The following is a 24833-nucleotide window of genomic DNA, read 5'->3' as shown; positions in this document are numbered from 1 at the left end:
TTTTCCTGTGAGGTTCTGACCACCCTTCCCTTTCTGGAAGCTTCTGCAGGAAGCTTAGAACCAAGTAGGACAAGATTATTCTTTTAAGATTTATTTATTATTTATTGGAAAGTCAGATATACAGAGAGGAGGAGAGACCGAGAGGGAGATCTTCCATCTGATGATTCACTCCCCAAGTGAGCACAATGGCCGATGCTAAGCCAATCTGAAGCCAGGATCCAGGAACTTCTTCCGGGTATCCCACATGGGTGCAGGGTCCCAAAGCTTTGGACCGTCCTCAACTGCTTTCCCAGGCCACATGCAGGGAGCTGGAAGGGAAGTGGAGCTGCTGGGATTAGAATCGGCGCCCATATGGGATCCCGGTGCATTCAAGGCAAGGACTTTAGCCATTAAGCCACACCGCCGGGCCCTTTTTTAAAGCTTTTAAAAATGAATAATGTGGGCCTGCCATGAGGAGTGAACCAGCAGACAGTGGGGGTGGGGGGAGTGTGCAGTTTCTTCTCTGTCTCTTCTCTATATATCTGACTTTCAATATAAATAAATAGGTCTTAATAAATAAATAAATTAGGCCTGCTGTGGTAACCTAGTGGCTAACGTCCTTGCCTTGAATGTGCCAGTATCTCATATGGGCACTTGTTTTAATCCCAGCAGCCCCACTTCCCATCCAGCTCCCTGCTTGTGGCCTGGGAAAGCAGTCAAGGACGGCCCAAAGCCTTGGGACCCTGCACCCATGTGGGAGACCTGGAGGAGACTCCTGACTTTGGACAGGCACCGTTCTGGCTGTTGTGGCCACTTGAGGAGCGAATCAACAGATGGAAGATCTTCCTGTCTGTCTCTCCTCCTCTCTGTATATCTGATTTTGTAATAAAAATAAAACAAACCTTTAAAAAAGATAAAAAAGAATAATGTGTTTATTTGAGAGAGAGCATGTACTTGCTGGCTCAGGCTCCAAATGCCAGCAGTGTCACCAGCCCCAGCTTGGGCTGCCGCTGGAAGCCAGGAGCTCAGGCCCTGGGCAACGCAGGAACCCAATACCTCATGCCATCACCGCTGCTTCCCAGGGTGTGCGCTCAGAAGAAGCCAAAGCCAGGATCGGGAACAGGAACCAACTGCACGTATTCTGATATGGGACGCAGGCATCTTAACTGTCAGCCCCTCGTGGAGAGTTTATCCACCACATGTAAGCCTGGCAGCCACAGGCTCACACACTAACCCTGGCCTCCGAGACCCTCAGAGCACCTTGGCGTGTGTGACAGTCCGTTCCACCAGGACATGTGAGTGCCTGGGTGAGCGACAGGAGCAATCGCTGGACTTCTTGTACAAGGTGCTGAAAAAGTTTATTGTGCCTTCTCCAAGAGGTGCAAACTTACATTGCTGGGGCCACCTGGGCTGGGGCCAGGAGTAGGGCATGAGCCTCTGCTGGGAGCACAGGCCACCCCGACGGTCTCTCTCTGTGCCACCCTGCAGGGGAGCAGCAGCCTTCTGGCCAGGGTCTCCGGGGGAGGAGGGGACGGCTAGGACTCAGGGCTCCATGTGCCACCACTTGAAGGTGAAGGGCTGCCGGCGCACGTTGGTGCCACAGTGCACCTCCCCATGCCGGATGTGGTAGGAGTAGAAGTCGTCGATGAAGGTGCAGTGCAGGCCCAGCGGCTCCAGCAGCGCCCGCGCCTTCTCCTCCAGGCAGCAGCGGCCGTTGATGATGGGCCCGTAGGGCTTGGGGATGCCCAGGTGCTTGCCTAGTACCAGCATGTTCACCTGCAGGAGAGCCAAAGCTGCAGCGGGAGCTTGCGGCATGGCCTACGTGCCTCCTTCCTTCCTCTGACCTTGAGGAGGAGTAGACTCATTTTATGGATGAGGACACAGGCTGGCATAGGTAAGGGGGCTGTCCCCAGGCCACCTGGCTAGTACAGGACTTGTATTCAGGTCTGTCTCCTCCACCTGCCGCCTTCTGGTCAAGCCAGGATCAAATGCCACCCCTCTAGTCACCCCTATTCCATGCTCCCAGAAGTCCCAGCTGGCTGCAGGTATACAGTGGGCACTCAGTGAATGAGTGAGTTCTGGAAATCACGACTTGTGCGAGTGTTCCTGTCCTGCGAGGGGCCACGGAAGGGGCAGGAGCAGACTTGGGCTGGTTTAAGTGTGTCTTTATCCCACCCCAGCTATGCAGTCACTGTGCGTCTTTAAGCAAGTCACCTTACATTTACCTCTCTGAGCCTCACCCATGAAACAAGCCCAAATTATTGTTTCCATGGCAACGACAAACAAGACCCTGCAAGCCCAGGGATTCAGTGGGTGTGCTGCCCCTCCCCCAGCCCAGGTCTGGAGGGGCACCTCGTGGCAGCGCAGAGGTAGCCCAAGCTGGGTGCCTCCCACATGGTTCATGTCTCTTCCTGTCTTAGGATCATTCCCAAAAGCCTGCCTCCTGCTTTGAACAGCTGCAAGCCAAAATCCCTCAGTTTTAGGCTCCCTGGAGCGGTCTGGGGTGGTGGAGCATGGAGCCAGCCCTCCGTGCTGCTCTCCCCTGGCCATTGGCATTTGCTTCCATTCCTGGCTAAGCCAGGGGAAGGACCAAGACCTTCAGGACTTTGATTCCTAGTTAAAAGTATTTATGAAACTGAAGATTTCTCAAAATTCTTGCACGAATCCTACATGTCAATAAATATGTGCCATCAGAAGTATGTGGTGGCAAGGGGTCAGGCTGTGCCCTGCCCAGGTGAGAGCGGCAGGACACCCTGTGCTAAACAAAGCCCTCTGCAGGGCATTGGGGCATAGAACAGAGACAACCTGAGCCCCAAGTTTGAGGCACTGCCTTGAAATCCCAGGGCCCTGGGGAACCCAGATTGCAAGCCAGATTAGGGGCTGTTGGCTTGACTCAGAGCTGTAAACCCAGCCCCTTGAGTTGGAGGAGGCAGTGGCAAAAGGGTCGAGCTGAACTGGGTGAAGTTTCTGTCTGGCCCTTGGGTGCTCTTTGAGGAAAGGAAAGAGGGAAAGTGAGGAGGATACAGGTGACCTGGGAACAGTGCAAGTTCTCCGCGATGGGGGTGGGACTGTCACCCCGGAGTTCTTCCTCGTGCAGCTGGGATGCCCCCAAAGCCCAGGTGGGGCTTGCTTCTCACAGAGGCCTCTGGGACCACCCAGCTGAGGGTTCCTGGTGGGATCGCCCTCCCTGGCGCTGGGCACAGCAGTCGAGAGTGACTGGAGTTGGATCTCCAGCCCATGTGCCCCGCCCCCAGCCCATAGGCCCCGCCCCCAGCCCACGGGCCCCGCCCCCAGCCCATGGGCCCCGCCCCCAGTCCATGGGCCCCGCCCCCAGACCCGGCTCAGAGAAGCTGCCAGAGTGCTGGGTTCCCAACCACTCTACTCACAAACTCAGCATCTTTCGCCAGCTGTGTGTGGGTGTCAGAAAGCTCACCCTCTGTGCCTCACCTGCTCAGCATAGGTGATGGGGAGACCCCCACATGGGTGAGCTCCCCGCACGCTGCCCAGTTCCCCTCCTCACCATGTTCGGGAAGAAGGCTACAGCCTTGAGTTGCCCCTCATGGCTCCCCACGAGCCTGAAGAGCTGGGGGATGTCCACAATGTCCGCCTCGGCCAGGCCCAGCTCCCGCTTCAGCACCTCGCGGTTCCAGTCGATGCAGCTCTGGGGACAAGAGGGGCAGGGGCTATGGGACTGTGAGCGAGGAGGGGACAGCTTGGGGCTGAGGCCCTGGGTGTGGCAGGTGGCTGTGGGACACCCAGGCACAGGTGGGGTCTGGGAACCATTTCCAGGGCTCCGGGGGACCTCATGGGTTCCCGCCCGCCCCTCTGCCCCCACAGTCTCTCTGCCGCCCCATCTATCTGTGCGGGTCTTTTGCCTTTCCCGTTGTCCCCCTTCCCAGGGGACTGTGGTCTCTGAGTCAGCATGCAGCTGGGGAGGGCTCCAATTGTAGGGACAATCAGACTCCAGGCTGGTACCTCCACATACGAGTTATGGTCTCTCAGTTTCTTGTTGGATAGAATGTCCTTTATTTTCTGCTGTTTTTTTCCTATAATAAAGAAGAAGAAGAAGAAGAAAAAAGGCAAATGAATTCAGAGGTCTATTTCCCTGTCTCCAGCAGGTGCAATGGGGACTCTGTGTTCCATCCACAAAATGGGGATAAAGACACACACATGACTTGGCCGTTAGTGTACCATGCAGGAGGCTGGCATCCCGCCATGGGCTGTCTGCTACTGGTTCCTGCTTCCTGCTGCTGTACGCTCCAGAAGGCAGGCAGAGGTGGTAGGTCAGCAACTTGGGGCTCTGCCACCTTCATGGGACACCTGGACCGAGTCCCTCTGAGCTATATCCTGGCTGCAGCCCCGGCTGTTTGGGGCTTTTGGGTGTGATCCAATAAGATGGAAGAGCTCTGTCTTTTTGTGTCTCTTTCAAATTAAATGAATAAAGTTATGAAAAAAAACCCCTTCTTGCAGGTGGAGGCAGTAACAATTCCTACCATGCAGGATTACTCCGAGCATTTTGTGAAACATGCTGTTAATTAAATATTTCATTAGTGTAATTTCTCATTTAAAATGTTTCACTTGGGTTGGATAAGAGGTACCAACTTAGTAGAAATTCTTGCTCATTTTCTATAGCATGGTAGGGCAATAGAGTCTAGAATAAATTTTTAAAATTGTTAGGTGCTTTTTTTTTGAAAAGCAGGGGACTCCCATCTGCTCGGTTGCTCCCCAAAGCTCCCAGTGACCCCAGCTCGGGTTGAGCTGGGCACCAGGAGTGCAGTTCAGGTCTCCTACACAAGGGGCACACTTGAGCCACCACTGCTGTCTCCCAGGGTGGGCCTCAGCAGGAGGCAGGGATCAGAAGTGGAGCCAGGAAGGGGCTGAGAGGAGCACGGGGCTCCAGGGACTTACTCTTGAGCTCTTGGAACAGGAGCGCCTCTCCGTGGCCCTCCTGCTGCCGCTCCTGGAACAGTCGGTAACAGGCCCGGGGACTGGCCAGGAGCAGCCGGAAGCCCTGCAGGCAGAAACAGTGGGTGTCAGAGGCCAGCTTGGTCACTAGGGGCCCCAAAGTGGCGCGAGGGTCTCCTTCACCCCCTCTCCCAAGGGTGAGCACTGAGTCAGGCACGGATGAGCAGGATCCCCCTTCCCCAGGGAGTGTGAGATAGTGGGTAGACTTAGGGACCCAGAGAGGAGAAGTAAGCAGCTTGGCTGGCTCTGGCAGTCCTTCCATTGTACCTTCCTGTCCAGCGCGGGGACAAAGCTCAGAAACTCGTCCACGTGGCCCACAGACAGCCAGTCTGAATAGAGCTTCACAGGGGCCTGCACCTGCTGGGCACACAGGAAGTCCCACAGGGCCTGGTGCATCTCGCGGCTCTTGTCACTGCCGACACAGGGGAAGGAGTGTCATTGGAGAGAAGCCCACAGGAAGTCCCCACCGGTCCACAGGGCTCTCCTTGAGCGAAGAAAGGGACCCTGGAGAGTATGTGCTGCTTTTGCTATGTCTGATAGTTCTGAGGAGTTTAGAAGTTTTCATCCCAGGGGCTGGAGTCATGGGCTAGTGCATTAAGCTGCTGCCTGTGACACTGGCATCCCATGCCAGTGCAGGTTCAAGTCCTGGCTGCTCTACTTCCAATCCAACTCCTTGCTAATGCTCCTGGGCAAGCAGCAGCAGCAGATGGCCCCAGTGCTTGGACCCCTGTCACTCATCTGGCAGATGAAGCTTCTGGCTCCAGCCTGGCCTAGCCCAGCTATCACACCTATTCGTGGACTGAAGCAGCAGATGGAAGAACTCTGTCTGCCTGCTCTCGCCATTCTGCTTTTCAGATGATGAAGGAATTATTAAAAATAATATCCACTTTCACGGAGGGTAAACCAAGGTGTGGGGAGCGGGGTGCCAAAGCTACTCCCTGGAATAGGAAAGGCCATTGCAGGATGGCGGCTGGCCCAGGGCCAGGAGGCAGGGTTGGTCTCACCAGCAGGTAAACAGGAAGTCACAGGGATAGGCTGATGCCCTCGCTGCGATTATGTCATTGCTACTGGCCTATCAGGCAGCGCCAAGTGGACCCACCGGAAGAAGTGATTGGTGGAGAATGGTATAAGAGCAGCCGGTAAAAGCTAAGGTCGGGGACGAGGAGGAGAAAGATGGGAAGAAGAACAATGGATGGAACGGGAAGAACAGGGCAGCGGAGAGGGGAAGAGAGGCTAAGAAAAGCTAAGGCGTACGGGACGAGAAGAAGGACGGGGAGAGGAACAGGAAAAGCGGCAGAGAGGGGTACAAAAGCAATACAGACCTACGAGGAGAGGAACGGGAAGAAAAGCAGTGGAGAGAGGGCTAGAGAAGCAGGGAGAAAAGCTAAGACCAACGGGGATAAAGGCAGCGGAGAGAAGGGTATAAACACAGCCGCTTTGGGCAATAACGGGTCCGGTTGCGATTCCGACTTTTCCCAGACCTCAAGAGTGTGCCTCGTCGGTAGTGTCACTGCTGGACGGTGACACCAAGGCATGATCACTAAGGTAGCCAGGGCTTTGTTTGCTTCAGTGGCCACTGCTTGTGGGACCAGCGGAGGTGCTGGTGTTGGGGTGAGCATGGGGCTTGGCGTTGGTGATTCCGTGCCAGCTGCAGGGCCTTGGGCACACACCTTCCCCTCTCTGAATCTCAGCTTTCTCAGACATGGCTCCTTGCTCTCCTGGGCTTGTTCTGTCTTGGGTCTTCTTGAGCACAGCAAGCCTGTCCCTGCCACAGGGCCCTTGCACATACCAGGACTGCTGTGCCACACAAGTCCATGGAGCCATGCCCTTCCTGCCATCGGACCTCTACTCAGAAGCCTCTCTGAGATGCCCTCCCTGGCTCCATCTAGCTTTCATTGGCTTCTTGCATTCTTCACACTCGGGAAGGATCTCATTTGTCTGGCCCACTAGCACAGCGGCAGGTGCTTCTCTCTCATGTTCCCGGCCACACTGCCAGCTTCTTGTACAAGGTCTGTGCCCAGCAAAGCCCACCGGTTGGAAGAACATGAGCCACACAACTGGACTTCGAACTTGGGTCTACAGGGCTGCAAAGCTTGTATTCCTGGGCCTGCCACACTCCCTGAAGCTGCTGGCGCCCTTCTGGCTGGGGAGCAGGGTGGCTTGTCCTCCCCTGCTTACCTGGGGTAACTGCTGTTCCCGATCAGAATCCTGCCCAGTGGGTATTCCTTCTTCCCCACTGTGACTGGGGGGCTCACTTCCAGGTTCCCGAAGGAGTCGAGCCCCGTCACCTCTCCTTCTCCGGCCCCTCGTGTCACGTAGCCGAAATTTGGTCCCTGAGATAGGAGGGGGATAATGGATTTTGAAAAAACACTGCACAGATTTCAATCTTTCATGTACTCCTTTCCTTGGATCCTTCTGAAACCCTGGGAGTCACAGAAAATTCCCCCCAGAGTCAATGCGTTAGAAGTTCTTTGGGGGGGGTGGTGGTGGTTATTGCTGCCAGTGGGAGGCGCTGGCGCAGGTGAGCTGGGGGCAGTGTGGGCAAATCTCCACCTTGCACAGATACAATCCCTCCCCTACACACCAAGCACCAGCCACAAGAGGATGCTCACTGTGTGTGTACACAGACAGGTGTCAGGACACAGAGCGGGAAGGAGTGGCCCTCTGCTTTCCAGCAGCTTTTGTTTCGAAAAATTAGTCCCCTAGGGCAAGCAGGTTAGGCTGCCCACTGTGACACCAGCATCCCATATCGAAATGCCAATTCCAGTCCCAGCTGCTCTGCTTCTAATCCAGCTTCCTGTGCTGCGCCAGTGGAAGTGGAAGTGGGCAGTGGAAGATGGCCCAAGCTCTTGGGCCCTGCCACCCATGCAGGAGACCCAGATGAGGTTTCTAGCTTTGGTGTGGTTCAGCTCTGGGTATTGCAGCCATTTGGGGAGTGAACCGGTAGATGGAAAATCCGTCACTCTGTCTATTAATCAATTAATTAAAAGCAAGGACACCCCTTGCACCTGCTAAATTCTCACTGTAACAACCCCAGGGCAGACCTCAGCTCCAAGTTTCCACATCTGCTGTGCCCAGGTGCTGGGACTGTATGGCTCTGTCCCGACCGTGCTTGGCTCCCCACCACCCTCTCTGAGTGCTCTGGATTATTTAAAGGCCCTGGGACTAGGAAAAGTTGGGTAACGTTGAAGACCAGAAAGGGGCCTGGTAGGATGAAGTCAGGGAGAATGGCTCACGCTGATGCTGGGGCGGGGCAGTGATGGGGGTGCAAGCCTGGTGATGTGTTCAGTTTTGCGTGTCACTCCTTTCACTGTGAGTAGCCTGACTGGGACTACATGTGTGTTTAGCCAGGGAACCCCCTCAGGCGCCCTTCAACCCCACTTGGGCCAGGGGGTCTGCCTGGAGAGACCCTGGAGGTGGCTTCAGAGAATGTGGCGTTGGTCACAGGTGTCGTATTAAGGCAGGTGACACGGCCTCTGAGGCAGGGAATTCCAGTGAGAAGGGAGCGGCAGGCAGGAAGCGACCAGTCACCAAGCTCCTGATGTGGGAAGTGCGCCCTAGCAACCAGTCAGTGCTAGGAGCCCAGCACGCTCTGGGCACCTCCACGGCCTGCCACAGGGCTGGGAGGCCGGGGCTGCACTCCAGGGGCCGCGTGTGGACGGGCTGTGCTGCTGTCCTCAGGGTGCAGACCTCCTGGGAAAGCTGTCCTGCACACCTCATCTCCTTCTCTCCTGCCTCCATTTCCCCTAGGGGCCACCAGGGCTTGGGGAACAAGCTGGGGACTTTCCTAGGGAAAGCAGGGAGGCAGGATGTGGAGATGCCTACAGCCTGAGCTAGATGGCCCAGTGAGATGGCCAGCTTCCCCACTCTGAGTCTTAGTTTTTTCATCCACAAAATGGACCTATTGATAACATCTCCATAGATTGTCTAATTACATGAGTCACTGCATGACACAGAACGCATGTTCAGTAAACACAACTCATCATCACAATAAAAACAATAATAATAACATCCTGTGCTCAATGTGCATCCACCAGCCAGGCTAGCTAAGCATGACTCAGCAATATGTCAGTTCCCACCCCTGCTTCTGGAAACGTGGGCTGATAAAGTCACACGGAGAAAACAACCCCTGAGCCTGGAGCCTCGCCTGGCGGAGAGAGGGGAGCCTCCAGCCGACTGAGAGAGGGGCCTGCCCTGCCCCACCCCCACCTCGTGGCCTGAGCCCTCCAATGGCCCAGCATGCACCAGCCCCACCTGCCTCCCCCCCAGCCCTGGGGAGGGGGTATTTTGAGGACATGCTGAGCCGCAGAGGTGGCAGGTGCTTCAGGGGAGTAAAGAGACACATCTCATCAGGCTGACAGCAGAAATAACAAGCCCCACCCACCTGCCGCTTCCCCACCTGCTTGGGGGCAGGTGCCTGGCTGCAGCGGGAAGGGGCCTGAGGCAGGGAGGCAGGGAGGCAGGGAGGCAGGGAGGCAGGGAGGCAGGGAGGCAGGGAGGCAGGGAGAGGAGGAGTGTTTCTGGCCTCTGTGTCCCTCCCCACCCCAGGCAGCTACCAGCACGATCTTGATGGGGAACTCCTTCAGGCCCCTGTCCCTCGGGGAGTCGAAGACCACTGGCAGCGTCTTGTGCGGGGCCTGGGTGTAGCCAATCTCCATCTCATCCTGCACCAGGGGAAGGAGAAGAACGGCCCCTCAGGCCACGGCTGCCTGGGGCTTGGCACCCGGCACCAGGGAGGGGGTCGGGAAGCCCTCCAGGCTCACCCTTGTGGTTAAGAGCAAGCTTCCCTGAGACACTTGGCTCCAGCAAGCAGGACTTACTGTGGCGGGCCTGCCGGAGCATGAGCTGGGCAATTGCAGGTGTGGCTTGCACCCCTACTTCTGCCGGGTTGGGGCTGGGCACCCCCAGGGAGGGAGACTTGGGCAGTGTGCATTGGAGCTAGCAGGTGATGGGCATAGGGAGGGACTGGGGGGTCACAGAGGGAGACCGAGGCAACCTCCAAAGAGAGGCTTCCTGGTGGTAGCCCTGTAAGGCAGAGGCCGTGATGTGAGCCAGGGCAGCATCCCTTTCCACTCTTTCCTTTAAAGGAGGCCCAGTGGCTGCCAGTCCAGCCCTGGTGGGGTTGGGGAGACATTCAGAAATGAGTGCAAATCCTGCCCCCAGGAGCTCCCATGCAAGCAGGCAGCAGTGGGATTGGATGTAATCCAGCTCCCAGGGAAAGCAACAGCAGCATGTATGGTGATATGGTGGCTGCATCCCATGTGGGTGCCAGTTCAAGTCCCGGCTGCCCCACTTCTCATCCAGCTCCCTGCTTGTGGCCTGGGAAAGCAGCAGAGGCTGGTCCCAGTGCTTGCACTCCTGCACCCATGTGGGAGAAGCTCCTGGCTCTTGGCTTCAGACCAGCCCAGCACCAGCCGTGTGGCCACTGGGGAGTGAACAGGTAGATAGAGGATCTCCCTCCCTCCCTACTCCCCTCCCTGTCTCTAACTCTGCCTTTCAACTAAATGAGAGAGAGTCCCTACCGGAGGAACCTGACAGGGCGAGGTTGAGGGGAGCAGGCAAGCTGGGGTCAACTAGGGGTGCCAGTGGTATAGCGTGGGCAAGGGTGTGGAGGGAGCAGCCAGGCCCTAGGCGTCCTGACCCTGCCCACACACCTGCATCCACTGATCATCCATGTTCTGCTCCTCTGGGCAGATGGTCAGCTTGCACTTGGCCTTCTTGGCCAGAGCAGCCACTGCCCTCAGGAAGTCCTCATTGTCCAAAATCCTAGGAAGAGTGGCAAAGTAGCTCTTGGGTGCTCTGCATTATGGAGTTGGGGGCTGAGGGTGGCATTGGGGGGCAGACAGCAGTGGCCTGAACTTAACCCCTTTCCTCCAAGTGCACGCAGTACAGGAAACCCACTCGTCCCTCTCTGAGAAGCCCTGAGCACCTGGCTCCAGGATCAATAACTCATCCTCCAGATCTGGCAGCCCCCTCCCACCCACCCCCCCCCCCCGCCGTCCCAGCTTCCCCCAACCCCGGGATGTCTGGGAGTGAGCCCGGGCCTCCCCAGGGCAGCAGAGCAGCACAGACAGCCACAGGGTTCTCAAACAAGCCGGGAGCTCTTGTCCGGTCAGGGTTGCTAAGGCAGGGGTCAAGGCCCCTGGCTCGATATGCGATATGGGGCTGCATCCCATGTGGCTGCCAGTTCAAGTCCCAGCTGCCCCACTTCTCATCCAGCTCCCTGCTGATGCGCCTGGAAAGGCAGCAGAGGGGGTCCTCACCTGCACACGTACACCTCCTGAGGCGGCTGGGTGTTGGGGGTCATGATCCAGGGGGCCACGCGGAACATAACACTGTCTTGGAAAACCAGGGCCTCGGGGAGCTCCTGTTAGGGAGGTGGTCACAGCAGCTGGGGTCCAACACCGACCCCTTTCCTTGGCCAGGCCCATCTCCCCAGCTGTGCACCACCAGCCACGCCTACCAGCTTGGATGTGTCCAGCAGCGAGACTGAGAAGGAGATGAACCCCGGGAAGCCGGCGTCTGGGAAGGACAGGCCCTCGGCATAGAAGTCGGCGTCATGCTGGCCGGCTGGGAGCTCCAGGATGTGGGAAGGCTGCTGGGGCCCTAGCACCACCTTGTACCTGGGGGCCACTTTGCTCCCTGGGGAGGGGGAGAACCGATGCATGGTGCTGAGGCCCTGTTCTCTCCCCCTCCCCAAGCTGGGTGCCTTCCCCAGGGGCCCATCATGTCATCTGCATCTGGCTGGAGAACGACCCCCTTGGGCCCCAGCTGAGACACCCCTTCCCTGGCCGGGGAGTTCCTGAGTCATTCCTAACTTTGTGGGAGTCCGATATGCACCACTCACTCACTCATTTATTCTGGAGCACCTGTTTCTGTCAAGCCCCAGCAGAGACCGGGGTGGGGAGAAAACCAGGGGGCTAGGTCCCTCCTCTGCCCTGTGGAGCACACAGGTGGGTGGAGAGGAGTAAAGACAGCCCAAAGAACCATCAGCAATGAATAGGGTGTTGCAGAAGGCCATGAGGGCTTCCTGGAGGAGGCAGTCCCTGGGGTCTAGCGTAGGAGTTGGAGGACTTGAACCCTGCATGCTTGGGCCCTGCCCAGCTCCCTCAGTGTAGATGCCAAGGTCAATACTCGCCTGCTCCATCCTTCCCTCCTTTCTGTCCTTTCTCAGTCTTCCTGTCTACCAGAGCGGCCCTTGCACACCCACTCCAGTCTCCCTGCGCTTCTTGCCAGAGCCTTGGCACCTGCTGGTCCCTCTGACTGCAGTGCCATTTCTGGGGCACGTGCAAGGCTCCTGTACCGCATCTGCTCAGACGACACCTCTGTGGAAGGGGGGACGCCTGCCCTGACCACCCGCTCTCTGCTCCTCCCGCCGCACCACACCCCTTCCCCGCAGGGTTCTTCTGCGTGGAGTTTAGCAGCACTGACCCACGAGGCTGGGGGACTTCACTCATTGATCTCTCTCCCCACCTGTTAAGAGGAACGTCTCCCCGCAGCCTGGTTCATGACCTTGTAAGCTTCATGGCTCCGCACGTGTGCCCAGAGCTGAGCTCCTGAGCACTCACTCATGTCTGACTAGCCGAACATTCTAGAACAAGTGAGTATATGACATGTGCAGGCAGCGTGCATTGGAAAGTAGGAGATGTGTGCAGGAGAGAGAGGCAGAGGACAAATGTCCCCCTCAGAATGAAATGGACAAAGGGGTTTCTGTCCTGGCTCACTGCTGGGCCCGACTCTTAAGACCCTGGCACATAGCAGGTGCCCTGGAATTACCCGCCAAGCAGAGCAGGTATGTGAAGAGGTCACACCCCATTGGCTGGGGCTGAAAGGGGAGGAGCCACCAGTCCAGGCAGGGATGGGGCACAGCCCAGGGCCACTCACCTGTGACCTGGAACACCCTCACTTTGTCCATCTCAGTCTTGGCCACATGTAGTACCAGCTGATGCTTGGCGGAGAAGTTCTTGGGCGTTTTCGTGCTCAAGGTCAGCTGGGACATGTCCTTCAGGTCTGGGATGAGAAGGACATGGCCTGAGACCTGAACAGGCCCTGGGTTTGGACTGAAAGACAGCTGGCTCCTCAGTAATTGTTGGGCCCCAGGGAACAGGGCTGGGGGCACCTCGGTTCCCCCCGTGAGGCCTGTGTGGTCCTTCTGAAGTGCTCAGAGCATGTCCAGCCTGTGCAGTGGCCTGAGACAGGGCAGGTTCTGTTTCTGAATTATTTCTAGTCTAGGTCAGACCCAAGACCAGAAGTTTGGGGTTGGCAGTGGTCAGGGCGTGGAAACTAGAGCATGTGGGAGGCCTTGGGGGACTCAGTCACACCCAGTTCTTCAGTGACTGCTGGGTGACCTTGAGCAGCTCACTGACCGTCTCTGGATCGTCACCCAGCACTCCACCTGCCGTGTAGCCGGGGACACGCCTTTACCTTTGCTGTCCAGCACCTGGTCATCCTCGCAGTCCCTGCTAAAGGCCTTGGGATCGTCCCTGTCGCAGTTCACCAGCAGGATGGCGCCCTGCCCACGACGGCCCCAGGTCCAAGTCCTCTGTGGACACAGAGTGAAGGGGCACCCTGAGGAGCCAGGACCAAGCTCCAGCTCTGGGACGGCGGGCACAGCTTGCCTTTTCTTCATCTCTGGGACTCTGGGTCCTTCCCCTCTCTGGCTGCTCTCTCCCAAGCTGACTCTCTCAGGGGGTCTCTCGGTGGGCTTGTGCCTGCTCAAAAAGCCATAGAGGCATTCACCCAGAATGCGATTCCTCCTTTTTTTTTTTTTTTTAAAGGGAGCCCAGGACAGTAAAATTTTATCAGCATTTAGATTGACTGGTGAATGGAGCCCAAGAACGGGTGCAAGATCCCAATCTACGCGGCTGCTGTTGTGTCAGCTCCTAATTAGTCACTATTCTTAGCTGCCAATTTCCATCTCTGCGAGATGAAGGCCAATTAGGGGCCTTGGCCTAATGGCAGTGACACAGTAGGAAGTGACTGCATGGTTAGAGGCGGACACCTCAGGGTTCCACTCCCAGAGCTGTGGCTCTGCCATCCGTCAGACCCCACAGAAGCCTCTCCCTGGGTGGCAGCTCCCTGCAGCACATGCCTGCTCACCTGGGCAGGTGATCCCGGGGCCTCAGGGACCCTGTGACCCAAGGGACCACGTCCCTTCTGTCCCCCCACCACCTGTATCCCTGTCCCCACTCAGCTCCTCCCCCTCCCCTTCCTGTGTCTGTCACTCACCCCCATAAGCACCACCCTGGGGTCCCTTCTCCTATACCTCCCACCCCCTGGCCAAGTTGTTAGGCCCCGGGGAGGAACATTCTGGCCCAGAGCTCAGGTCTGCAAATGTTGAACTGGGCTGAAGTTCGTGGAACATAAGACAGCGCGTCCTCTGAATCAACAGTTGGTCTTGAGAAAGAGATGGGAAAAATCATAACCAAAAACGGTAATGGGGATTTTAACTCCTTAGTTCTCTCTCCCGTTGACCTGGGATGCCTGCGAAGCGCGCCTTTCGCCCCATCACCGCCAGAGGGCGTCCGGGCAGAGCTCGAGGACCGCTCGCGGGTTTTGGGGGGCGGTGACACCCACCTGGTCTCTCCCAGCTCTGGGTGGCCTCACTTTACCGGTGCGGCTGACGTCGGCGTGCAGAGAGATTTCTGAAATCCCACCAAGTAAGAGGAGAAGGTTGGTGAGCACACGGGCACGGGCATCCCCAGCGAGGAGCCTCTCCCCCTGTCCTTCAGAGATACGGATTCAAGACCCTCCCTCGCCTACAGCCCCAAAGTCTGGCTGCAGTTCAGTCGGCAGAGCGGGGGGCCACGTTGGGACGTCTATAGGGAGGGACCCCACCTTTGGGGAGGGGCTTCCACACGAAGCCCCTGCAAGGATGGAAGGGTCCAGCTCCCACCCTGGCCCAGGTGACCTAGCAACCTGGGGGACAGTGACTATGGCAGCCCCACCCAGCTTTTCCCTTTGGGTTTCATGTCAGTAACCGGCCCCAAACACATCAGGTCCGCATGGCACAGTTGGCAAAGCCGGTGTCTGTCCGTCCTGGCTCACCACAACGTGACACTCCAGTAGGGCGGGCCCCTATGTCCCACAGCGGGACCCAGTCCGGGACCAAGGCAGACCAGGACAAAGACAGCGCTCTGTGGTTTGAACCTCCTGGTTCCCTTCCTAACCAGCTGCGTGACTTGGGGGCAGATCTGTGTACCTGTTGTGCCTCGGTTTCCTCACCTGGAAAATGGGATAATAGCAGTACCTACCAATTTCATTCTGTTGTTGTAAGAATTAAATGTGAAGTCTTAGTATGGTGCCTGGGGTAGAGTAAGTGCTGTTTTATTATTATTTAAACACAATTAATGAAACCCTGAAGGTCTGATGCACAGGTAAATAATAATATCATGACACTCTTGTTGTTGTGAGGGTGAGGTCAAATTTCAGAGGTTTTTGTTTGTTTAAAGAAGAATTTTAAATAAATATGAGCACAGGAAGTTCACTGATATACTTGTGAATGGGGCGGATGCATTGGTTTAACTGGCTAATCTTCCGCCTCCAAGCGTGGCATCCCCTATGGACGCTGGTTTGTTGACCGGCTGTTCCACTTCCCTTCCAGCTCCCTGCTCGTGGCCTGGGGAACAGCAGAGGGTGGCCCAAAGCCTTGGGACCCTGCACTGGCTTGGGGGACCCAGAGGAAGCTCCTGGCTTCAGATTGGCTCAACTTTAGTGGTTGGAGCCATTTGGGGGAGTGAACCAGCAGACAAAAGATCTTTCTGTCTCTCCTTCTCTAAAAAGAAACACATCTTTTGTAAATAAGAAATTGGTGAAGATGGGATAGTGGGATTTGGAGCATGTTAATCCATATTATCACACAAATATTCCTTTATCCTCGTTTCCTTGGAAGGCGGAGGGACACAGAGAGATCTTGTATCTGCTGGTTCATCCCCAAACACCTGCCAGCCAGGGCTGGGCCAGACCAAAGCCAGGTGCTAGGAGTTCGGGCTGGGTATCCCAGTCTCCCAAGTGGATGCAGGGGCCTAGGCACCTCAGCCTTGCCCGCTGCTGTCTCCCAGCAGTGTCAGCCAGAGCTGGATTGGAAGTGGAGGAGCCGGGATTCAAACCAGGAGCACTCTGATATGGAATGCAGGCTCCCAAGTGATGGCTCAGCCCCGTTGTGCCACCTTGCCTGCTCCGTCGTGCCACCTTGCCTGTCCCGTCCCCTACTTGTGGTTCTGAGCAGACCCTTGGCATCTACCTGCCCATTCCTGGTCTGAGAAATGAGGCAGAAGCTGGCGTGAAGGCTCCCACCAGTGTTCCTGTGCAGGCTGCCTCATTGGCACTCACCGGCCAAGACCTGGCCCCTGGCAGCCGCCACTGGGTGACCGGTTCCGAGCTGTCCTTGTCCCCTGCTCTGTCGTGATAAACCCCAGCTGGGGTTTCTTGAGGCCAGAGGGCCTGCCAGGGGTGTGTAGGGGAGAGGCGACGTTCCAGGACCCTGATGGTCACTTACCAAGCCCGGTGAGGTACAGCAAGGCATGGACAGGTGTAGACTGGGATCCATAGTAGCAGACTTGCACCTGTGGGTCAGCAGGAACCCGCTGAAGACTTCTGTTAGTCATTCAACAAACACCCAGCTGATTCTGCTGTGTGCCAGGCAAGTTAGGCAAAAGTGATCCCAGCCTGGGTGGGTGGGTGTGGGGGCCAGACTGTGAATGATGGACGCTGCAAAGGGGGGGGGGGGTTCCTAGGTGGGGGGTGCACAGGTGGAAGGATCCCTTGGCCTGGGGAGGGGGCTGGGAGGGCGGCAGGGGCTCAGCAGGAGGCAACAGGACGCCATGGCCTGGTGAGAGAAGCGCTGTTTTTGAACCCAGGAATAGCCTCTGATGAGTAGAAGGAACCCGCTTCCTGGCCAGGCCAGGTCCACTGGGCGTTGTGAGAGCAGGGGCTTTAGGAGGGTAGGGTCTCTTCAAGGAAGGTGCTAGCAAGATAAAGACCCCCTCCTCGGCCCCAGGTTCAAGACCCAGGCTGCCAGGAGAGGTCAGGGCAGGGCACCTGGGTTGGCACCACCCCCAGGTGAAGCAGTGCTGGAGTGTCCAGGGCTGACCCGGCGCGGGCTGCGGCCTGCGGAAGCAGGGAGCTCCAGCCTGTGTTTGGACTTGTCCTGTAGCTGGGGTGGGGGTGGACCTGGGCACCACGTGCCAGCCTTCTGTTTGGTGGCCTTTGCTCCCGGTGGACCCTTCCTCTTGCCTGAGAACTGGGCTGCCTGCCTGTGGCCCTGGGGAAATGGGTCCTTAATGCCAGGCTTGTGTCCTGGATCCTTCCTGGCGCCCCTGCTTCCTTCCACTCGGAACTTCCTCAGCTTCCCCAGTGTGTGTCACACGGAAGCCACACAGGGTGGCCGTCTGCTCCATGTAGCTCTGCCCTTCTCTTACACCATCCTTCTGCTTGCCACTTCTTCCAGGACACCTGCCTGGACACACAAGCCCTGTGTCTCCAGAGAGGAACCCAAGGGATCAAGTAGTTGTTGGCACCGCTCTCTGTGGGACCCCCCACCCCACAGAGAACCCCTTCCTAGCAGAAGGAGGTGTTAGCTGGGTAGGGATGGGCCCATTTCCTGACTCCAGGGCTCTGTGACTGTCCCTGTTTGGCTTAAGGCTATGGAGATGAGCTGGTCAGCCTGAGCAGTCCAGGTGGGCTTCAGCTAGCAGCAAGGATCCTCAGAGCAGAAGTGGGGGGGATGGTGTGCAGGGAAGGGGGACAGAGTGCAGCTGCCAAGCAGAAAATGGGACAGGAGCAGCTGGGGAGGGGCCATGAGACCTTCCTCTGGCAGTGACACCCCGATCCTGCTCTCTGCCGGGACCCACCCAAGACCACCCACTTCTGGATTCAACTTGTGGTTAGCTGGGAGCTCAGCCAGTCCAACAAGACACCAGTCACAAACACCCACCATGAGGGTCCCGACCACATCCTGTCAGCACCCCTGAGCTTGGTGGATACAAGCCCCAAAGCAGTGGGCTGGTGCTGTGGTGTAGTGAATTAAGCCACCATTTGCTGTGCCAGCATCCCATATGGGTTCTGATTCAAGTCCTGGCTGCTTTACCTCCATCCAGCTTCCTGCTAATAGTCTGGGAAAGCAGTAGGGGATGGCTCAAGTCTTTGGGCCCCTGCACACATGTGGGAAACCTGGAAGAAGCTCCTGGCTCGTGGCTTCAGCTAGGCCCAGCCCCAGCCCCAGCCCCAGCCATTGTGGCCAAGTGACCCAGTAGATGGAAGATTCTTTCTGTTTGTGCCTCTGTCTAATTTTCAAATAAATAATATAAATAATTTTTAAAAGCCCCAAACCAGGAAGAAAGGGGGCCACACTCTCTGCTCGCCAGCCTGCCAGCCCACTCTACCCCAGGGAACCCGAGACTTTGAGAAACTATCAGGTCCCTACTGTGTCTTTCTGAACTGTTCTCCATGACTGTGTGGATGTAAACAAACTGAGGCGGCGGTGACCCCATGACAGCGCCAGGTCACAGCCCGCTGGAGCCGCTGGGAGGAAGGCCAGGGGGAATCAGGCCCTGCCCACCCTTGGCTTCCGAGCCCCACCCTGTAGAACCCAGGCTTGTGGCTTAAGTTCAGGGCAGCAATTTGCTGGATGGGAGGTGGGATGAAGGCAAGGCCTCTGGTGGTCAAGTTCGGGGGCCAGGACAGGGGGCCCCCGAACTTTACCTCTCTAGGAACTCCCTCCCTTTGCAGGGTGTTAGGAGATGCCCCAGAGTGAGGGCTCTGAACCACACGAGGGCCTGGCACGGGCAGTCGGATGAAGTGAGCACAGCCCACCCTCATGACCTCGGCTCCCGCAGCCAAGCTGAGGCCGCGCCCTCCCCCTCCTGCCAGCTGCCGCCCTCACCTTCTGGTCCCCCATGCTGTTGCTGACTGCTGTCATCTTGAGGGTCACCTCCAGCCCCGGCTCCAGGGGCCACTTGGAGGAATCTGTGGGCTTCTTCTTCTTGGTCGGTGGGCCATGAGCCACATCCACACGCACCCCTGGCGAGGTGCTGAGGCTAAAGGCCGTGCAGTCCTCGGGTGCAGAGCTGTGGGAGACAGGGAGAGGGCAGCGGAGGCCGTGAGAGCTGGCACGCTCTGGCCTGGCTGTCCTCAGCAGGCTGCATGCCCTGCCCGCCCACGGGGTGAGCGGCAGAAGGCAGGCCAAGACCTCGGAGCCTGCTCGTTGAAGCTGGGTGAGATCGGTTGCTGATTTCTGACCTGGGGAGCAGGAAGTAGGTGGGTTTGTGTTATCTGCAGTGGCATTTGTGAGTCTGTGACAGGGATGAGGACTAAGCCACCCTCCAATTCCTTGTATCTCATTCACACCACTGTCAGGTTCAGCACAATGGCTCAATTGGCAACTCCTCCCCCTGCAAGCGCCAGCAACCTATATGAACACTGGTTCATGTCCCAGTTGCTCCACTTCCTCTCTCATTCTCTGCTTATGGCCTGAGAAAGCAGCAGAGGGTGGCCCAAAGCCTTGGACCCCTGCCCTCACATAGGATAAAGTTCTGGCTCCTAGCTCAGGCTAGCTCGGGCTTTGCTCAGTCCTGGCTGTTGTGGCCACGAGGGGAGGTGAATTTGTGGATGAAAGATTTCTTTCTCTTTTCTCTCTGTCCCTCTGTATTTCAAACAAATAAAAAATTGTTAATTAAAAAAATCAGCCACCCATTTTGACAGTGCATGCGTGTTTTAAAGGAAGAATTCCTCTTTCACAAGTGAACAGCAAAACATGAAAATACAGAAATGCTATTTTCAGCTCAGGCAGAAACGCCCATGGAGTTCAGTTGTCCCTTTAGCTTACAGTTCGTTGTCACAGACTCCCAGTCAGCCCCCCGGCCCGTCTGTTCACACCCAGCCTTTGGAACTTTTGTCACCACCTGTGAATGTGCCGCCTTCCAGCCTGATGGCTTGGTCCTGCTGTACTCACCAGGGTTACCTGCAGCCCCCTTGACCCTCACGCCCATCAGCCGCCATTTTCCCAGATGTCCTGGGATGGGAAAACCAAGGCTAGGAGACACATGATTTTTCAGGGTCTGAGTCCACTTTACAACCCAGCTGATGCCATTCCCCCATCCATCCGCTGCCCAGCCTCGCAGTCTCTGGCTCGGCACCCCCTTGCTGTGAGGCGCCCCCCATCCGCCGGCTGTTCCCCAGGACTAGCAATTCTCAAAGTGAGGTCCTCGGAAGAGCAGCCTCAGCCTCGCCTGGGAATTAGTTAGAGATGCGGATTCTTGGGCTCCCTGCAGAGGCCTCCCGGACTGGAGGGAATGGGGGGAGCTAGCAGGAGTTTTCTGAATTGCCCTGACTTGGCGCGGAACCCGAGAGCAGCACGAGCTGGCACACTGGGCCGAGAGAGGAAGCTTCGTGTGCCCTGCGTGCCTCCCCGCAACTCCACCCAGGGAAAAGCCACCCAGGTGGGTGGAGTCATTGGAGTCAGGTGACTCGCCCAGCTGGAGAAGAGAAACCCAGCCCCGAGGTGTTGGAGCTGGAAGGTGGGGGTCGGGGCAGGGGCTGGGGTGAGCCGTCGTCCAGCGAGCAATGGGAGGGTCTGGAGGGCGTGTGGCACAGTCTCAAGTTTGTCAGTGGCAGCTCAGAACTGGACAGGTTGGGAAGCTGGGAGGAGCAGCAGCTGGAGAAGCTGGGGAGACCCCGGAGCAGTGGGCTGGGAGACAGAGGAAGAAGTCGGGGTCCTGAGTAGAGAGCTGAGGAGACGGACATGAAAGTGGAGTGGACTTGCCAGGCTGCCCTGGACACGGCGGAGGCACAGAATCCCTCACCACGGCAGCCGCTCATCCCCGCTGAGGCTTCGCACACGTCTCACGCTGGGTCCCAGGGACAGCTCCAGGTCGTGGCTGTTTTAGCAGCACCTCCCCCCGCCCGCCCGTTACAGATGCTGAAACAGGCTGGAGAGACCCAGTGCACGATGTGGGTTGAGACCCACTACTCTATGGCCCTCTCCTCCCAGCGTCTGGTGTACTGTGCGTTCATATCTCACGCACGAGCCCGCGCAGCCTCTGTCCCTGGTTGCTCACACAGCTCAGCAGTGCGGGGGCAGGGCCCAGCCGGAGCTGCTTCTACCCAAGGGAGCTCCGCTAAGGTCAGCAGGAGGGCGGGGACGTGGCTGCTGTGTTTTCAGAGGAGGCTGCCCCGAGAAAGGGCAAGGGCGGAGCCGCAGATCAGGGAGTCCCGCAGGTGCAGGTGGCAGGTGCAGCGCCGCAGGGCTGTGAGCTCAGCCCGGGTGGGGACCGAATGGGCAGGAGGCGGTGGCCCCGGGGTTTAAAGGAAAAATTCCTCTTTCACAAGGTTCCCCGGGAACACATGGGCAAGGGGGGCATGGCTCACAGTGGGCACTGGTGTCTGGAAAGTTCTCTCTTTGTCTCCTCCTCCCACTGCTGTTGGATCCACACTGTCCTGGAATGGAGGAGTTTGACTAGAGGCAGGGGAGGGTCCTTCCAGCAGGACCACGGGAGCAGGGCAAGCCCAGACCCTGCAGAGGTAGATCTTTCTCTTGCTGTTTCTTCTCCATCCTTCTCTCGTTGCAAAAATAATTTCAAATAACTGCACCCTGTATGTGCCTAGCACTACAGCAAACACAAAAATCAACACAAACCAATGTGTGTGCTCAACTTTCCTTCATTCACTCAACAAACAAAGAGCAGCTACTGCGTGCCAGGCACAGCTTCAGCCCTTACCTGCCCATCAGAGAACCAGTCCATCGCTCACCCCACACTGGGTCACCCTGGTGGTGGAGCAAGCCAGAGGGTGTGGAGTCCCGCGGTGGGCTCCCCCACATCCTTCTTGACCAGCACACCTTTCTGGTGACCAAGACAGAAGGTGACCCCGCCTGTGCCCTCACCTGTGCCTACCCTGATGTGGCCCATGGACCAGCAAGGCTGGCAGGACCCCCAGCTCTCAGCACACCGACTTCCTAGGTTAGGGCGAGGACGGGGTGCAGAGCTCCCACCACATACACAGCGCTGAGCCCAGGGCAGGTAAAGTCACAGCAGTCACTGTGTGCCGGCAGCTCTCGGCCGATTTCTGTGGGACCTTGGCTCTTAAACCTGGGGGCTCCACCCCGGGGGGGGGGGTGGAGCCTCTCCTGCATATGTGGCCACAGACAGGCTAGAGGGTCACTCCACTTGCAGCCCCTGACAGGTCCTGGACCCCCGTCCAGCAGCAGCAGCTCAGCGCACCACCACATCTGGGAATCAAGCTCCACTCAGCAGGGGGTGTTGATACCCCCATTTTAGAGATGCGTATGTTGAAGCTCACAGACACTAGCAAGCTTATGTCTGCCGCTCCCCCGCCTCCCTTGCCGTGATACTGAGGAGCCTCCTGGTGAGGGCACGTGGCGGCAGGGAGGAGCCCTGGATAGCGGAGTGTGTCCCCTGTACAATGCCCAGGTACCAGGCCAAGGGAGCGCTGTCCAGCCGGGAGCAGGCTGGGGAGGCCTCACATCCACACTCAGGGGGCCACGTGGGCAGGGGAGGTGGGGGTGTTTAAGTCCACCTCTGTTTGACCTTGGGTGGGAGTTTGTACCTCAGTTTACCAGCCTGTGTGATGGGTGTGTTGGCAGGGTTTGCCTTGCAGGGTTCGTGCAGAGATTAGAAATCTCAGATCATGAGGTCTTGAGGCTTTCCCAGCCCTGTGATCTGAGGCAGGTTTCCTCCTAGATCAGCAAGATTTCCCTTGCACAAGGAGCAAGGGGGAAGGGCATGCTCAGGGGCCACCCGGGGGCAGGCCGCCAGGGACCAGGTCCTGGCTCCCCCGCACACTGTGTGGCCTCTGGTCAGTCACCAAGCCTCTCCGAGCCTCAGCTTCCTCTCCTGTAAAATGGGAGTGGCGGCCTTGTCTGTCCCATAGGCTGTGGCATGAGGTATGTCTAGGGTGCGGGATGTGTCAGCCGCTATGACAAGAGACACCCAGGGGACAGAAAAGCAGTGCTGAACATGGGGACCCCAGGGGAGAGGGAAGGATATGGGGGAGCTCCACCCTTCCTGGGGAGGAGTGGGTGGGGCCTCTGTACTTGCCCAGACTTCCCTGCTGCCCCCCTGAAGAGGCCTTAATAGCCTTGACCCAGAGGGGCTAGCCTGGGCGTGGGGCCAGGGTCCTGGGCTGGCTCTTGGTATGCACCCGGAAGTAGCTTGTTCTTAGAGAAACCAGGGGGTCATCAGTGGTCTTGGGGGGCTTCTTTCCTTTCTTTCTCTCCAAGTTCTGAGTCCCTCACCTCAGCGCCCAGTCCCCATGGCCTGGGGACATCACAGACCTCGCTGATTTCACATTGCCAGGCTTCAGGCAGTGAGGGCCACTGGTAAGGAACGTGTCCCAGCCTGGGATGAGGGCAGGGAGGAGCCAGCACCCCCTCAACCACAGAAACCCACCAAGACAGCAGCAGTATCAGCCACATGTTTCCTGCAGGGATTCTTCCTCTGGCTTATGTAACCCCAGAGTTGGGCCTGGGCACAGGGCTCAGCACCCAGCAGGTCCTCAGCCGGTGTTTGTTGATGAATGAGTGAACAGACAGTAGGCAAATGCCCAGTTCTGTGCTAACTACTCATCAAAATGTCCATTTTTTTTTTTCCCAATGAACCCTCTAGGAAGAAGACTGTCCCCAATCTACAGATGGAAAAACTGAGGCTCGGTTGGCCAAAGATCACCCAGAGTCAATAGCAGGGCCAGCTTTTCCACTCCACTCTCTTCCATGCCAGAACCTGCGCTGTCTCCTCCCCCAGGCTCAGAGAGGTGTGTAGCCATCAAGTCACCTTATGAACCGGCTTTGAGTTGAAGGCTCGGATCCCAGCCTTGCATCCAGGACAGATCTGCTGTGTGGCCCCGAGCAAGTTCAGACCCTGTCTGAGCTTCCCCATACAACAGCCTGTGTTTGGCAAAGCCCTGGGGAGCCCGCACTTGCCAGTGACAGAGAGCTCCTTGCCGTGAGCCCAGCACTGCTCCCCACCCCTAAACTCCCAGGCTGCAGGGGCTCCGGTCTTGCCAGCTGTGCTTGTGGCAGCTGAGCCAGCAGAACCCTCCTGCACTGGCAGAACCGGCTCCTCCAGCCTCACCGCCCATCCCACACCCCAGCATCCCAGAAGCCCCCTCTCACCCGAGCACGTCGAGTTGAGTGGCTGTGCCCACCACACACACGGCATGGGTAGGCTGCTCTGGGGCCACGCGGATCACTGTCCCCTGAGCCATCGTCTCAGCGGCTGGGGTTGCCCAGCGCTGGCTCCTTTATACCGCCCACCCGGATGGCATGAGTCAGCACCTGCGGTTTGCGGCCAGCTGCTTGGCCCCACCCCCCCTCGCCCCTGGCCCTCCCCAGCTGACCCTGGCTCTCAGGCTTCCTCTGTCCTGGTGATGCCCTCAGAGCTGTGCTGGGCATCAGTAGCAAGGGCCTTGGGACTGGCTGCGGGCTGGGAGAGCCTTGCCTGGGCTCCAGTCCTGGCGCCCTTCCTCCGGCCGTGAACACCTGGGTCTATGTACTCGTGCCTCATGGCGATAAACGGTGTCAGAGGACAGGAGGCAAGATGGGCAGGCAAAGGTCATGGTCCAGGCCTCGCCTTCAGAGCTGGGACGGGTTTGGGACCTGTTCCCCCGGCTGGGCCACCGGGTGCTTGCCAGCTCCTCGCCCCTTCCTCTGCACTGGTCACAGGCCAGCTGCTTAGGACAATCCTGTGAGTTAGGGTCTGGACTAAACCCTCTGTTTCAGCCTCACAGCAACTCTTCAGGGTCAAACTGAGGCACGGAGAAGTTACTCTGGCAGAAAGGGGGCGGAGCCAGTGTAAACTACATGTGCCTGGTTCTAGCATTACAAGCTGCTTGTCCACATGATGTGTGTGCTTTTCAGGGTTATCATAGCTGCTTCA

General features: G+C 57.6%; 1 protein-coding gene across 2 annotated transcripts; it reads right to left on the bottom strand.

Annotated features, from left to right (window-relative positions):
• Positions 1-893: 893 nt before the first annotated feature.
• On the bottom strand, positions 894-24163 carry PADI4 (peptidyl arginine deiminase 4). Of its 2 annotated transcripts, XM_040987972.1 has the most exons (16): positions 24071-24163; positions 18827-19010; positions 16442-16508; positions 14521-14588; positions 13369-13486; positions 12829-12954; positions 11408-11586; positions 11208-11311; positions 10599-10710; positions 9501-9608; positions 7123-7277; positions 5212-5356; positions 4888-4990; positions 3955-4025; positions 3500-3640; positions 894-1755 (listed from the first exon to the last, which is right to left on the bottom strand). In XM_040987972.1, the coding sequence occupies exons 1-16, from the start codon at positions 24160-24162 to the stop codon at positions 1522-1524; spliced, it is 2007 nt and encodes a 668-aa protein (XP_040843906.1). In that variant the 5' UTR covers position 24163; the 3' UTR covers positions 894-1521. The 2 variants fall into 2 exon arrangements, with proteins under 2 accessions (XP_040843906.1, XP_040843907.1); XM_040987973.1 differs by lacking the exon at positions 9501-9608.
• Positions 24164-24833: the final 670 nt, after the last annotated feature.

Source organism: Ochotona curzoniae, unplaced genomic scaffold, assembly GCF_017591425.1.
Source record: "Ochotona curzoniae isolate NIBS_2020 unplaced genomic scaffold, NIBS_Ocur_1.0 contig_4792, whole genome shotgun sequence".
Lineage (NCBI taxonomy): Eukaryota > Metazoa > Chordata > Mammalia > Lagomorpha > Ochotonidae > Ochotona > Ochotona curzoniae.
The sequence above is the reverse complement of the archived record's forward strand: the minus strand, read 5'-3'. Positions and strand labels throughout refer to the sequence as shown.

Coding starts and splice junctions, on each gene's coding strand:
- PADI4 (XM_040987972.1), bottom strand. CDS start 24,162: ATGGCTCAGGGGACAGTGATCCGCGTGGCCCCAGAGCAGCCTACCCAT. Junction 3,641..3,954: donor ACCATAACTCGTATGTGGAG/GTACCAGCCTGG, acceptor TCTTGTCCCCAG/AGCTGCATCGACTGGAACCG. Junction 1,756..3,499: donor TAGCCTTCTTCCCGAACATG/GTGAGGAGGGGA, acceptor GCTCTCCTGCAG/GTGAACATGCTGGTACTAGG.